At 42.4% G+C, this 14,894-nt stretch overlaps 1 protein-coding gene across 1 annotated transcript; it reads right to left on the bottom strand.

Annotated features, from left to right (window-relative positions):
- Positions 1-9,967: 9,967 nt before the first annotated feature.
- Positions 9,968-11,513, bottom strand: LOC307169475 (mast cell protease 1A-like). The gene is made up of 5 exons (XM_079890145.1): positions 11,435-11,513; positions 11,196-11,352; positions 10,941-11,076; positions 10,294-10,542; positions 9,968-10,203 (listed from the first exon to the last, which is right to left on the bottom strand). Exons 1-5 carry the CDS (start codon positions 11,496-11,498, stop codon positions 10,054-10,056), a joined length of 756 nt encoding a protein of 251 aa, XP_079746271.1. The 5' UTR covers positions 11,499-11,513; the 3' UTR covers positions 9,968-10,053.
- Positions 11,514-14,894: the final 3,381 nt, after the last annotated feature.

Consider the following 14,894-nt stretch of genomic DNA (forward strand, 5'->3'; position numbering starts at 1 on the left):
CATATTATTGTACTTTGCAGTCAAGATTCGACTCCGACATGTTTTTCCCATTACATTGACACCTCGAATGACGTTTTTGCATGAAAGAAATACAGGGTTACATAATTTCCTCATAATCACTATCATAGTGATTTTGGATTAACATAATAACGTTGCATAGATACCTCAGACATTATCTGGCCAATTATACACACATAAAAATACATATCAAAAACATTGCTATTGGATCACATGTGTGGAAATGTCTGTTTCAAAGTCCCGAGTGTGTTTGTGTGTGTGCGTTGGAATGTCATGAGGCTGTAAAGTCACAGGGAGTTCATGCTGAACTGGGGGGGAAGCCAGCCACACGGGCACTGGAAAATTACCCCCTAGAGAATAATTAACCAGAGCTGTCTTCCTAAGGACAAAGAAGATGTGTTCGACACCCTCGTGTTTCACTTAATGTGAAAAACAGCTGACCGGATGTCATAGTCATTGTTGCTACATCTGTAATCATATCATTAACAATAAGTGCTTTTGAAGTAAGGGATCGAATATTCAGCAACCCAAGCTTTATCATTTGCTCATTTTGTATTATATCTGTTTTTTTTATTTGTTGAACATCAATTAAATTTTTACCCTTAGATGGGTTTGGAAGTTTTTTGTATGTCCTAATTCGGGGAACAAACACAGTCTCTATATGATGATATCTATGTGAAAGAGTCTCTATGTGATGGGATTTATCTGACCTTGGTGACGTGAGACAGCTGGCAGACGGTCGGTTTAGCCAGTCTGTCTGCTTCCTGACCTGAGCCCCAGATTGTCATGTTTGAGCTCTAAGACTATGTGCCATATTACTAGAGAGAAGAGCAGCACCATCCCAGGAGGGATGAATACCATCTCTTTTCATATGTGTAACAAATCGATTGTAGACGAACCTAAGTGCAGCTTTATTTAAATATAAAACATTAACAAAATACAAAATAAACAAAGACTTGACCTCCTAAATTTAAACATGAACAGAAACTCACCTAGCAGTAACACAAACAATACCCAAAAATAGGTAATGGAAACTATTTATACACAAAGACTAATGACTTAAAGGGATAGTTCACTTTAAAATGAAAATTCTGTCATCATATACTCACCCTCGTGTTGTTTCAATCCTTTATGAATTTCTGTCTTCTGCTGAACAGAAAGGAAGATATTTAGAAGAATATCAGTAACCAGACAGTTTCTGGTCCCATTGACTTCCATAGTATATATTTTTTTCCTACTATGGAAGTCAATGGGACCAGAAACTGTCTGGTTTTCTACATATATTTAAAAAATGTAGCATATAGACTCATGGAGGCACTTGGCCTTTTTTCTGTATGTTAGAAATGAATTGAGTCCCTTCCATTATTTCTTACAGCAAGAAAATGCAATAGAAATTAAAACGTCCACTCTTGTTTCCTGATCAGAAACCATTCGAACAACTACAAGTATTACAGGTTGTTGTTACCCTCAAAAGCATGAACTCTGGCTGTTCCTTAAGTCATGAGCACCAACAACAACTGTCAGAATCTCAAATCTGTTGAAAGAGAAAGTCATGATGGTCATTTATGTCATTTAAGGTTGCACTGCTGTCGTGTCAATCAAAAGTTGTTAAATTACTTCATGTATGATGTAAAAGGAGCTTGAATGTATGATGTAAAAGCTTGAAGCCACCAAACACACCTCTTCCTATTTTCTCTAGCATGTTGAGCATGTAGTTGCATGCAGTTATTACAGTCAACCTATAGGTTACTTAAAGGGATAGTTCGCCCAAAAATGATATTTAAGCCATGATTTACTCACCCTCAAGCCGTTCGAGATGCATATGTCAATCTTTTTTCAGACGAACACATTTTCAGTTATTTTAGAAAATGTCTTAGATCTTTCAGTGGTTATAATGTGAAGCAATGGGGTCCAGCTGCTTCAAGACAGAAAATGTGCATGCATCCTTCACAAAAGTAATCCATCCGGCTCCAGGGGGATAAACGAAGGCCTTCTGAGGGTAATCCGTGCGGTTTTGTCGTAAAAATATACATATTTAAAACTTTATAAACGAAAATAACTGGCTTCCGGTGGCGGTCGGCGCGCGTTCATGGAGATGGATGCTGGCGTATGACATAGGACGTAGCGTAGGAAGCGTCGTGACAGACGAGCACAGACGAGCACATAACACTATTTGATGAAAAAATGTCACAGCTCAGGGAGCCTCAGGGAACTGTGTCAACTTGTGTAAAAGTTAAACATGATGTTACATGCAAGTCGATAATGAATCAATGTAACTACACAACAACTACATGCATGTATCCACTAACCATTCAGAAACGTCCAGGTGCGTCTAAAAGTTGCAACCTCTTCCTGAGTCTATCCATAATAGGCTTCACTCTGCTACTGGTGGTTATTTCTGAGATTTTGGATGAGTGAAATTTGTTATTGCCATAGTATCCGAAGCTCGTGTAAAGGATTGGCCATCTTCTGTATGGAGGCGGGAAAAGCAGCTCATTTGCATTTAAAGGGCCACATGTAGTCTCCCTGAAAAGGGGAACATAGAAATATTAAAATACAGACAGACACTTGTTGCGTTTCCCTCAATCTCTGTATTATGAGTGCACAAAATTACCATAAAATGCATAACAACTTACATATAACAATATTGCATTCTCAAGTGACCCATATTGTATTTACTGTTAAAACATATAAAGACATGAGCATCAATTGGTATAAAACACTATATCCATGAATAAATAAAGTATAAAATAAAGAAAATGCAAATCACATTACTTATAAATCAGAATTAATTGAATACTTTATATGTAGTGCATATTAATCTCAAAACATTTTAGTTGTCACAATATAATACCACTTTAAAAGTCATCCATTTTATGTGATAACTGTAGGCCTTCACACTTGAACATGGACGGTTCAGCACGTGACCCATTAACACCCACTCATGTACGATACAAACTCAAATAAACATAAAACAGTTAAAAGATAATAATATTACAGCCAAACCCATCTTAACAGCATAATAACACTGTATTTTCATTATACGAATTGCTAGAAACACATAAAACTTAATGTTCTAACAATACAGTGCATTGATACGTGCTGATGGTAGCATAGCACTGGAAACTAATCACGTTAGCCATGTGTGACAATCTCATCTCTTTTTCCACAATAGCCTACGGGTATATAACAATTATAACATCCTATATACACAAACTCATATTAACATTAAATATTCGGATATTTAAGGGGCCTACCCTGAAAAGGGGAACATAAAATACAAACAGACACTTGTTGAGTTTCCCTCAATCTCTGTATTATAAGTGGGGGAAGGGAACTGTGTGCCTGATAATAACTCTCCATGCTCGCCCCACCCCCTGCTGGAGTCTTTCGGTACTGCACCATAACAAACGTTCCCGGTTACTTAACTGTAACCTTGTTCCCTGAGAAAGCGGAACGAGATGCTGCGCTGCTCAGCGCATTGGGAACGTCTTTAGTCGTGACCAGCTGTGAATTTTGTGTGTAACATGTCGATAGAATTGACCCGGAAGTAATATAGCCTCGGTCGATGACGTCATCGGCGCGCACCCGCAACACGAGGCTATAAATAGATGAGCCACAGGTGCATCATCAGGATATTTTGTCTGAAGAGCAGTCCTGGGACATCTTCAGCACGGCAAAGTAGCGCAGCATCTCGTTCCGCTTTCTCAGGGAACAAGGTTACAGTTAAGTAACCGGGAACGTTCCCTTTTGAAAGCTACAATCGATGCTGTGCTGCTCAGCGCATTGGGAACGAGAATACCCACGCCGCCGTGCTTGGAAATGTCTGGACCCCCACGGTTGTGCATGTACTCACAAGAACGCAAGAAGGCCTCAGACATTAGCTTGTGATGTTGACTCAAGGACATGAGAGCCCGGAGTGGCATGAACATCCAAACTATAAAATCTTATGAATGTGTGCGGAGAGGACCAACCTGCCGCATCACAAACCTGTTGTAGGGGGGCACCCTTCGCCAAAGCACTAGAAGAGGCGACCCCCCTGGTGGAGTGAGCCCTAAGACCTGTAGGCGAAGCCTGACCGCGCGCCTCATAAGCAAGAGCAATAGCATCCCTGACCCAATGAGACATGGTCTGCTTGGTGGCAGCTGCTCCTCTGTTACTACCACCATAACAGATGAAGAGTTGCTCTGACTTACGCCACTGGCTAGTGCGGTGGATGTAAGCCTGAAGAGCACGGACTGGACACAGCCTATGAGATTTCTCCTGCTCCGGCGTTGTGAACGGTGGAGGACAGAAGGCTTCTAGAATGACCGGATGTACAGCTGAAAATGGAACCTTAGGCAGGTAATTAGGATGAGGATGCAAAATCACTTTCACCATTCCTGGGGCAAAGTCTAAGCAGGATGGAGAGATAGTCAGAGCCTGCATATCCCCAATTCTCTTCAAGGAAGTTATTGCCATGAGAAAAAACATTTTTAGAGTCAGAAGTTTATCAGACGCTGATTATATAGGTTCAAAGGGGGTTTCAACCAGACCCTCGAGAACTATAGCTAAGTCCCATGAAGGGATCTTGGTTTTTACTGGAGGCCTCAGTCGCCTGGCCCCACGAAGGAAGCGAGAGAGCAGAGGGTGTCTCCCGATTGGCGCCCCGTCTACCAAGGCGTGGCAAGCCGAAAGAGCGGCCACATAAACCTTAAGAGTAGCAGGGCATGTGCCTGTCGATAATTTCTCTTGCATGAAGTCCAGAACTGAAGCAACCTGGCAGTTGACTGGATCTACATTGTGTACAACACACCATCTTTCAAAAACACCCCATTTACTGGCATAACTTTGTCTAGTGGAGGAAGCCCTAGCACTTAGAATGGTCTCAATAACGGCAGGCGAAAGCCCAGTGTCCCTCAGTTGGTTCCCATCAGGGGCCAAACGTGAAGATTCCACAGGTCGGGCCTGGGATGGAATATCGTGTCCTCCGCCTGAGACAGAAGGTCCCTCCTCTCCGGAATCGCCCACGGCGAGCCGTCGAGGAGAGATATTATCTCCGAGAACCACACTCTGTTCGGCCAACGTGGCGCTATCAGCAAGAGGCAACACCCTTGTTGGCGAACTCTGGCTAGAACTCCCGGGAGGAAACGCATACAGGCGCATCTTGGGCCATGTGTGCGCCATCGCATCCAGACCCAGTGGAGCTGGGTGACTCAGAGAGAAGTAGAGGGGACATTGCGCTGTCTGTTGTGAGGCGAAGAGGTCCACCTCCGCTTTGTAAAATTTGGTCCAAATCTGTTTCACTACTTCCGGGTAGAGTTTCCATTCCCCCGTCGGTAGTGTCTGCCTGGACAGTAAATCTGCTCCCACATTCAAATGTCCTGGAATGTATACTGCCCTGAGTGACAGGAACTTGTCCTGGGCCCAGAGAAAAATCTGCCTCGCTATTCTGTTCAGATTGCGTGAGCGCAGACCTCCCTGGTGATTTATATAAGAGACTGCTGCTGTGTTGTCCCACCCGCACTAGGACATGACAGCCCCTCAATTGATGGAGAAAATATTTCAGAGCCAGAAATACGGCCATCAGCTCGAGGCAATTGATGTGCCAATCGAGCTGATGGCCCTCCCATTCCCCTTGAGCTGGACGGCCATCTAAGACCGCTCCCCAGCCCATCAGGGAGGCGTCCGTCGTTAGCAGTCTGCGACGACACGGTGCTCCTAGAGTGGGACCCAAGGCGAGGAACCGGGGTCCGAGCCACGGAGATAGTGTACGAAGCCTGCGGCGCGTCACTTTTATTTGCCTTTGAGGATTGGCTCTTGGATGAAATCCTCTGGCTTTTAGCCACAACTGAAACGGTCTCATGTGCAACAGCCCCAGAGGAATCACCGTAGATGCTGACGCCATGAAACCTAACATTTTCTGGTACTGACGAACAGTGCGTTCTTGGCCTAGCCTGACTTTGCTCATGGTCTGCCGAATGGTCTCGATTCGAGCGGGAGACAGTTGTGCCCGCATCGTGATCGAATCCCAAATGATCCCGAGATAAGTCGTTCTCTGGGCAGGAGAAAGAACACTTTTCTTGGTGTTGAGTCTCAACCCTAGAGAAACTAGATGGGCCAAAACGATGTCTCTGTGTTGGAGCGCCATCTCTCGCGATTGTGCTAATATTAACCAATCGTCGATGTAATTCAAAATGCGAATGCCCTGGAGTCGTAATGGAGCCAGTGCTGCATCCATGCATTTTGTGTATGTGCGGGGTGACAAGGCTAGGCCGAATGGAAGAACCCGAAATTGGAACGCTTCGCCCCCGAAAGCGAACCTCAGGAATTTCCTGTGTTGTGGCAATATTTCTATGTGAAAATATGCGTCCTTCAGATCGATCGTGACGAACCAATCGTGATGTTGAATTTGCATCACGACCGTCGTGACGGTTAACATCTTGAACTTGAGCGCTTTGACTGTACGGTTTAAGCCTCGAAGATCTAAGATTGGACGCACCCCCCCATCCTTTTTGGGAACCAGGAAGTATCTGCTGTAATAGCCCGACTCTCTCTCTGGAAGAGGAACATGTTCTATGGCCTCTTTGCTCAGAAGAGTTTGCAGCTCTTGTGACAGTACGTGCATCAGCTCCGGTTTCACGGTGTTGAAACGCGGAGGACGACGAATAAATTGGATTCTGTATCCTATCTGCACTGTGCTTAATACCCACGCAGAAATGCCTGGCAGAAGTTTCCACGCTGCCAGACTCTCTGAGAGTGGTATTAATTTTAATACTTCCTTTTGAGGGGATGTTAGATGTTCTGCGTCCGGAATGACAGCCGGAAACAACGGAACATCTAACATTTCGCTGGAAACCGCTGCCCCCCGAGGCACGAGAGGTGGTGGGGATGGAGTGGTTTTGTGAGGGTAGCGGGAAGGGGCGAAGAGATCTTGAACGCGCCCCATCCCGCGGGGGACTACCCCTACCAGATTGGGCGCCAGACCATCAGGACTTTCTCTTTTTATTAATAATAGTCCTGAGGTCTGGCTTGGGAGGTTGCTGAGCGCGGCGAACCTGTGCCCAATCCCTGCGAGGGGAAGCACGGTCCGCTACGCTCTGCTTCTTTACCTCCCTGGCTTTTGAAGGACCGGGGCGGGGATGGGTGGCAGACGGCCCCTCCCCTTGAGTGCGGCGAGGAAGAAACTGAACAAACGCTTCCTCGTGTTTCTTGACTTCCTTAAAGCGTGTGACAACGGTGTTAACTGAGTCACCAAACAGCCCAGATGGAGAAATAGGAGAGTCAATAAGAAACAAACGATCTTTTTCCTTAATCCCTGTCAGATTAAGCCACAGATGCCTCTCCGTGCTGACCAAAGCAGACATTGAGCGGCTGATGGCACGGGCCGTCTGCTTGGTCGCTCGGAGAGACAGATCTGTGGCACGACGAAGCTCAGCGAATGATTCTTTGTCGATCGTACTGCCCGCACTCAAATCCTTCAACAGGTCAGCCTGGTACGCCTGTAACACTGCCATAGTGTGCAGCGCAGCACCAGCCTGACCTGCAGCTTGATAAGCTTTTCCCACTAAAGATGATGTTATACGACAGGGTTTAGTGGGGAGGGTAGGTTTCTTTATCGAAGATGCCGATTCGGGTGAGAGATAGCTCGCGAGCGTCTCTTCAACTCGAGGCATCTCCGTATACCCCCGCGCCTTCGCACCCACGATAGTCGAAAAAGTCGACGTTGAGGGCACAAAAATGCGAGAAGTATAAGGTTTACTCCATGACTTAGACAGCTCATCATGGAGGTCCTCGAAAAAGGGGAGAGACTGATGTAATGTTCTCTCCCCCCTGCCACCGGACAGAAACCTATCCTCAAGCTTACTGCGTTTTGGGGTCTCTTGTTCGCGTGGCCAGTCAAGCTGTAACCTGGCTAGCGCGAGTAACCACCTCTAGCAATTCCTCGACAGATCTATTTTCGCGAGAGGAATGCTCAGAGGCTGGCTGCTCATGATCTGAAGAACCAAGAGATATATCATCCCCCTTGTGAACCGAAGAAGCACCGGAGCGCGCTTCGAGATCACGAGAAGGGATGCATGGATCTGGTGACGCAGCAAGCGAAAGGGACGGACCCGTCTCTTGCTCGTCATGCAGATCCATACGAGAGCCCCACAATGGTAATGCAGGTGCGGACTGGAAATAGTTGAGACGAGTGCGAAGCATCTTAACAGTGAGACGCTCACAATGCTCGCACTCGCCTCTCTCTAAAGCCAGTACCGCGTGCTCTTCCCCAAACACACAAAGCAACAATCGTGTGTATCCAGCTCAGACATGGGACGGGAGCATGGAGGAACACAGCGCTTATTGCTTTGTTGGCTCATTTCACTTCTTTTTTTACTTTTTAAACTCTTAGATGTAACGAGAGAGAAAAAGATTTTGGAAATGAGAAATTTCTGCACACTGCCTGAGTAAACTAACTCCTAACAATAGATCTGTATCAGAACAAAGGTAGAGAGAGATTTCTTGACGCACACATGCACAGTAATGGTCTGAAGACAAAAGACCTGATGATGCACCTGTGGCTCATCTATTTATAGCCTCGTGTTGCGGTTGCGCGGCGATGACGTCATCGACCGAGGCTATATTACCTCCGGGTCAATTCTATCGACGTGTTACACACAATATTCACAGCTGGTCATGACTAAAGACGTTCCCAATGCGCTGAGCAGCGCAGCATCGATTGTAGCTTTCGAAAGGGAACTACATGAACCAATGAAATAACCAATCATAACAATAATATTCTCTTCTCAATACCTGCTACACACACGAAAACGGTGCGTTTTTGTACATACCCAAAAAGGGGAAACATTGACAAGCTATAATAAATGATCTGGTTGGTATTTTGAGGTGAAATTTCACAGACACATTCTGGGGGCACCAAATATTTATATTACATCTTGTGAAAAGGGGCATGATATGTCACCTTTAACAATATGCATTTAGAACCATGTTGCAGGCTATTAACTTACTTGGTTATGATACTTCCATTGCAAACACATATTTTACTCAACTTTAGCTTGTTATTTCTTTGCTGTTCACTAGACCTACATCCTCAGATGCTTAGAAAGAAATTAGTTTAGGTTGGTTAGATTAGATTAGAAATAGATTTGACTAAATGTTCCTTCAGATCAAGTTATTGAGTGTAGTGATAGCAATGCTAAAAATGTATAAAATGCACATTAATTATGGTAAATGTAGAAGACATGATGCAATAGAAGTTTGTCATTTTCCATCAGATATGATAGATGATCATGATGCTGTTCTGGGAAGGTTTCTCTGGAGTGCTAAAGTTCTCTTCAGTATTGATGGTTGATGGTTGTTTGTGGTTGTTTCTTTTACAGCTTCATGTGGGTCTCACTTTGCAATGAAGTGGAAAAGACAGGTGTTATGTTTGCGTATGTTTGATGGGAGTTGACTAATCTGCCACATGATGTAGGCTAATCCATGCCTAATATTACTTGTAAATTATGTTAGGTGTAAGAAAACAGTTGAGAGCTCAGTAAAACTGGCTAAACCATCTGTGGTTAGACTTGCCAAATTGTTAAATAACTTTTGTAGTAAGATTTGACAAAGTTCTTTATTTTACAACTCAAATCCTGGAGACTTTTCCAGGACTTTTTTAAATTTATATTATCATACATATTTTGACCTGTCTGAATATATATATATATATATATATATATTTTTTTTTTACAAAATAAAATATTATTTTATGATTTTTTTTAGTTAAAGCAGCACAGTTTATGACATCATTCCTGTTTTGAAATATGTTTTTCTTATTACTGTCATTTTTAGCAACAGTTTGGGGTATTTCTGTCTTTCCCCATTCACTAAAATATGAGTCTGACTACAGGAATGACTGGAAAGTGAGGGCATTGCCTAAATAATATATGGTTGTGACAATGAGAACACTGACTATACTTGATGCTTGCCATGTGATACATTTATTGAAAGAAGGTTTATGGAAGAAGAAGAATGAAAGAAATCTCCCTTTTTTATTTTACATGTAGACACTTAACCTGTCATTTGTTCATCGATCCATTGAATAAATGGTGAAATCTTAGTATACACATTAGGACGGTCATAATTACAGTGAAGAGGGCCACTGAAAGATGTGACACCAACTGCAGTGTTTCCACAAACCAAAGGACCTCCTGAATCCCCCTGTTAAGAAACACAGTTCAACACGTCACTAGTAAAACCAGTCTGTACATTACCATAAAGTCTGTGAATATACACATATTTTATACATACGCTGCAGGATCCACCACTGCCATTTGCACAAATCATCTGTGAGGGAAAGAACTTAGATCCCCATCTGCGCTGACAGTCTCTCTGAGTTTTTGTAGTTGTGTTTACCTCCATTAGACGATAACTCTGTGGGACAAGTCTCGTGGCTCCCCAACCGGCAACATTACAGAGAATACCTGCTTCCACGTCTTCTCCTTTTTTTGGTAATGATATCAGTCTAACATTGTCGTTAAGTTCGACTTTTTTCTCTAGCTGTAATTCAAAAATGCAACAATTTTAATAAACAGTTTTTTATAAGACTGAAGTTAATTGGATTATACTGTTGTTTTGAGGTTAGTACAGAGATTTTTTAAGATAAGATACATTAAGATTTTTTTTTGCCTCTTCATTTTCTGCTAAGTATAACAACAAAAATGCTTCAATGATTTTTCAGGTTTTCTCCCTTTTTTGCGATATTATTGTTTCTATACAGATCAATAAATTAATAATACAGGGAACAGAGTCAAAGAGACACCTGGCCATTTACATAGAAATCTTCAGTAATATTTAAAGCAAGAAATTGCAATAGAGATGAAAACAGTTTTTTTGTGTGTCTACTGCTTCCCGACCAGATATTATTTTGAACAACTAAATGTATTACAGGTTGTTACCCTCAAAAGCATGATGTCATTCTGAAAAGTACTGGGTATATAGTCTGGATGCGGGATGTAGGACTTCACTCTGATGACATCCGAACTCTGGCTGTACCTTAAGTCATGAGCACCAACCACAACCAGAATCTCAGATCTGTATAAAAAGCATACTGGAAATGTTAATTTGTGTCACAATACACTGTATGGTTAAACTGCAGTCATTATCAGTCAGTTTTAACTCAACATTTCTGTTCACACTAAACAAGCTCTTACCCGTTCCTGCACTGTGCAGCAGTCAAGACAAACTCATTGGAAATGAGGAATCCACCGCAGATATGTTCCCTTTTCCCATACGTCTGAAGAGAAACCATGTAAGGTTTGGAGTTGGGTTTGGCTTCTGTGCCGTCCACTATACCCACATTCACATGAGCTGAGAGAGAGAGACTTATTCAGCACATACAAATTAAAGTCTTAAAAATGATAATAATATGTTGTTATATAATCAATCTCACCAGTGAAGGTCAGGTGTGGCAGCAGAGAGGCCAGCAGGAGCAGAGAGATGATGATGATGGTCATGATGAAGACAACGATTGAGCTGAGCTCTCACTGGATAAACATGGTATAAATATACTTTAAAGGTGGGTGGAGCTGAAGGTAAATCACTTTTTCAAAAATATGTTTTGTAGTATGAGCAACATGATAAGAAAATGCTGTTCTTGTAAATCCTTGTGGTTTCACTGAAGCCACAGATGGTTTGGATGATAAGAATTAAGAATGTAAGCATTCATTTTGAATATTTTACAGATAACCGTATATCATTAACCTATATATAGTTTACAAACATATTTTAACTACAAAATGTGCTTTGTACCTTTTAACATAGCAAACATAACATAGGTGTAAAGCAGAAGGCAATAAGAAAATGCAAAGTTCATCAAAATTGGCTTTCATGAACCACAGCAAACACTTAACATGTACAGGTATAAACACTGGTCAGCCTCAACATTAAAACTACCTGCCTAATATTGTCTAGTTCCCCTTGTGACATTAGCAGCAGATCCTTTAACTCCTCCTTAAGTGGGGCCTCCATGATTGATCAGTTTTGTTGGTCCCGCACATCCCATACATTCTAAATTGGATTGAGATCTGAGGATTTTGGAGGCCAGGGCAACACCTTGAACTCTTGATGTTCCTCAAACTACTCCTGATCAATTTTTGCAGTATGGCATGGTGAAAGAGGCCACTGCCATCAGGGAACACTATTGCCATGGAGGGGTGTATGTGGACCACAACAATCTTTAGATAGTGGTACATGTCAAAGTAAAATTGCCCAGAGCATAACACTGCCTCCACCATCTCTTCTTCAGATAAATGATGCGCGCACACACACACACACACACACACACACACACACACACACACACACACACCTGGCCATCCTGGCCATCCACCTGATCAAAAAGAAAACAATTCATTAGACCAGGCCACCTTCTTCCATTGCACCATAGACCAGTTCTGATGCTGACATGACCGTTGTCATATTTAGATTTGTCAAAGCATGTTTAGGTGAATTGCAGAAATATTTATATCCAAACGATGTGACACCAACTGCAGTTTCTCCACAAACCAAAGGACCTCCTGAATCAAACTAGATATACACGTCACTAAAGTGCCATACTGTATCAGTTTAAACTCAGATCATAAATTAACATAATCAAAGTGTGTGAATCATTTTTTGTTTGTACAAAGCAGGATCCACCATGGCCAAATACACATCATCTGTGAGACTGAGTTGAACCTTCCCCATTTATAGCACATAACATTCTGTTTTGTTTCAAATTATTGACCAATCACAACATACCTTGTTCTGTCAGTCGCTTATTCAGCATATACAAGTCAAACAGACACTCTGAAAATCATCATAATATACTGTTATATAATCAGTCTCACCAGTGAAGGTCAGGTGTGGCAGCAGAGAGGCCAGCAGGAGCAGAGAGATGATGATGATGGTCATGATGAAGACTACATTATGTGGGTTTTCATAGTAAAAGACTGTATACATGTACTGTAAAAGTGGCTGACTGTCACTGAGTTGCCCCAAAGTCATTTTTTCTTCTTGCAGTATATAAGCAACACATTGATGAAAAGATACTGTTCCTGTTAATCCTTCCAGTCAGACTAAAGATGGTTTAGAAGATAAGAATCGAGCATATATGCCCCTTACAAATTATTTATTCAAGTACGCCATTTGTTTACTTTTCTTAAACTAAAAATGAGAAAGTATATTTTCAGTCTACATTTTATGTAGGCCTACTTCTCAGAAATATACTTAAAATGACACTTAAGTATACTTGACTTACACTGAAAAGTCTAAGTATATTGTACTAGTACTCTTTTGATCGAGATATACTTAAAATATACTTAAATATTCCAAGTAAACATTGCTTGTAGGCGCATTTACTCATTTTATTAAGTAGTCTCTTAAACACTTTTCACATATTTTTATTGTCTTAACATGTTTTGGCATCCAGTACAACAGATTTATTTGCAAATATTGATTTATAAAGAAAACAGACATGTTCCTAATTCTGAGTATGTGAATTTTCAAGTCAACTGGAAGTGTACGTAGTGTAGTGTAGTAAATATAAGCTGACTACGCCACCTCCTTATTTAAGGCAGGAGGAGCCCTCTAGAGGTCACAATACTGATTATGGACAACAAATGTAGTTTGTAAAAAGATAGCAATTTTATTGTTCCAATAGAACCATCAAATGTTAAAAATGTGTCGATAATAACATTCACAGAAGTTGGAATTAGCTCTCAAGACTGCAAGAGGGTCAGGCCTGCCCTTGTGGACCTCCTACCACCCGTAAGAGACAGAAGAAAACAGAAGAAACCCCACAGCATACACTGCAAATAAGTAGTAACCTTTAAGTCACTATTTCAGTGCCAACCTCCAGTACACACCACACAGCAGTGTCACACCACCCAAATCACCTACACCGAAGGAGGTTTAGAATAGCTGCAGGCCCGGCCCTGTACAAAGTCTCTGAGCACTGGAACACACAAAAAGAGGAGAGCAGTACCAAAGAAACAAAGCAAATGACAAACAACATTTAACAAAATCAATATCAAATAACAATAACAATAAACCACAATATAAAACTAAAATATACAAGAAACAGTGGCTGGTCTGCCCAGCAAAAGTACAACTGCAACACAGTTACCCAATCTCAGCTCTCAATCCACAAACATGATTGATAAAAGGTACGTTATTCAGAATTCCAACGCGGCTGTCAGCCCATTGGAGGTACCGCAGCAATAAATGTCTGCCTTGTTTCACAGACAGAGAATAAAACCTCTTAAATAATCAGCCTATATGAAAGGGTACAGAGGCTGCACGTTGAGCACAACAAACACACGCCATAACTGCAGAAAAACCACCACCTGTTGCTGTAAGAACCCTTTAGGCGCCGTTCACATATCGCGCCTAAAAACGCGTAGAAAACGCTAGGCGCGCCGCGTTCTCCTTTTTCCAAAGCGCTAGGGCGGTTGCGCTCCGGAGGCGTCTGTCGTTGCTAAGCAACCATCAGCTGCGCTCTGGTTGGTTCTTGTCACGTGACCTATGGTGCGCTTGTGGCATTCTGAAAAGTTGAGATGTTTTTATCTCGAAGCGGCGCAGCTTCGAAAAAACGAGCGCGTCACTCCCATTATGAGCGCGCATACCGCGCGCCTACATTTGAAATAACGAACTTGAGTGCGCAAAAGACGCGATATGTGAACAGGCCCTTATGCGGTCTTAATGATAGAACTAGCCACCATCTCTTCCCACAATAGGAATTTACTTTAAATATACTTTACTCTTTCCCCACCATAGTGGAATTTTCCAACTATCCGTGTTTTCACTGCTATACGGTAGGGGGCGCTATTACGCATCTTCTGATATAGTACAGAATCCCCGGATCAAAACAC

This window comes from Squalius cephalus (assembly GCF_949319135.1).
Source record: "Squalius cephalus genome assembly, chromosome: 13".
Classification (NCBI taxonomy): Eukaryota; Metazoa; Chordata; class Actinopteri; order Cypriniformes; family Leuciscidae; genus Squalius; species Squalius cephalus.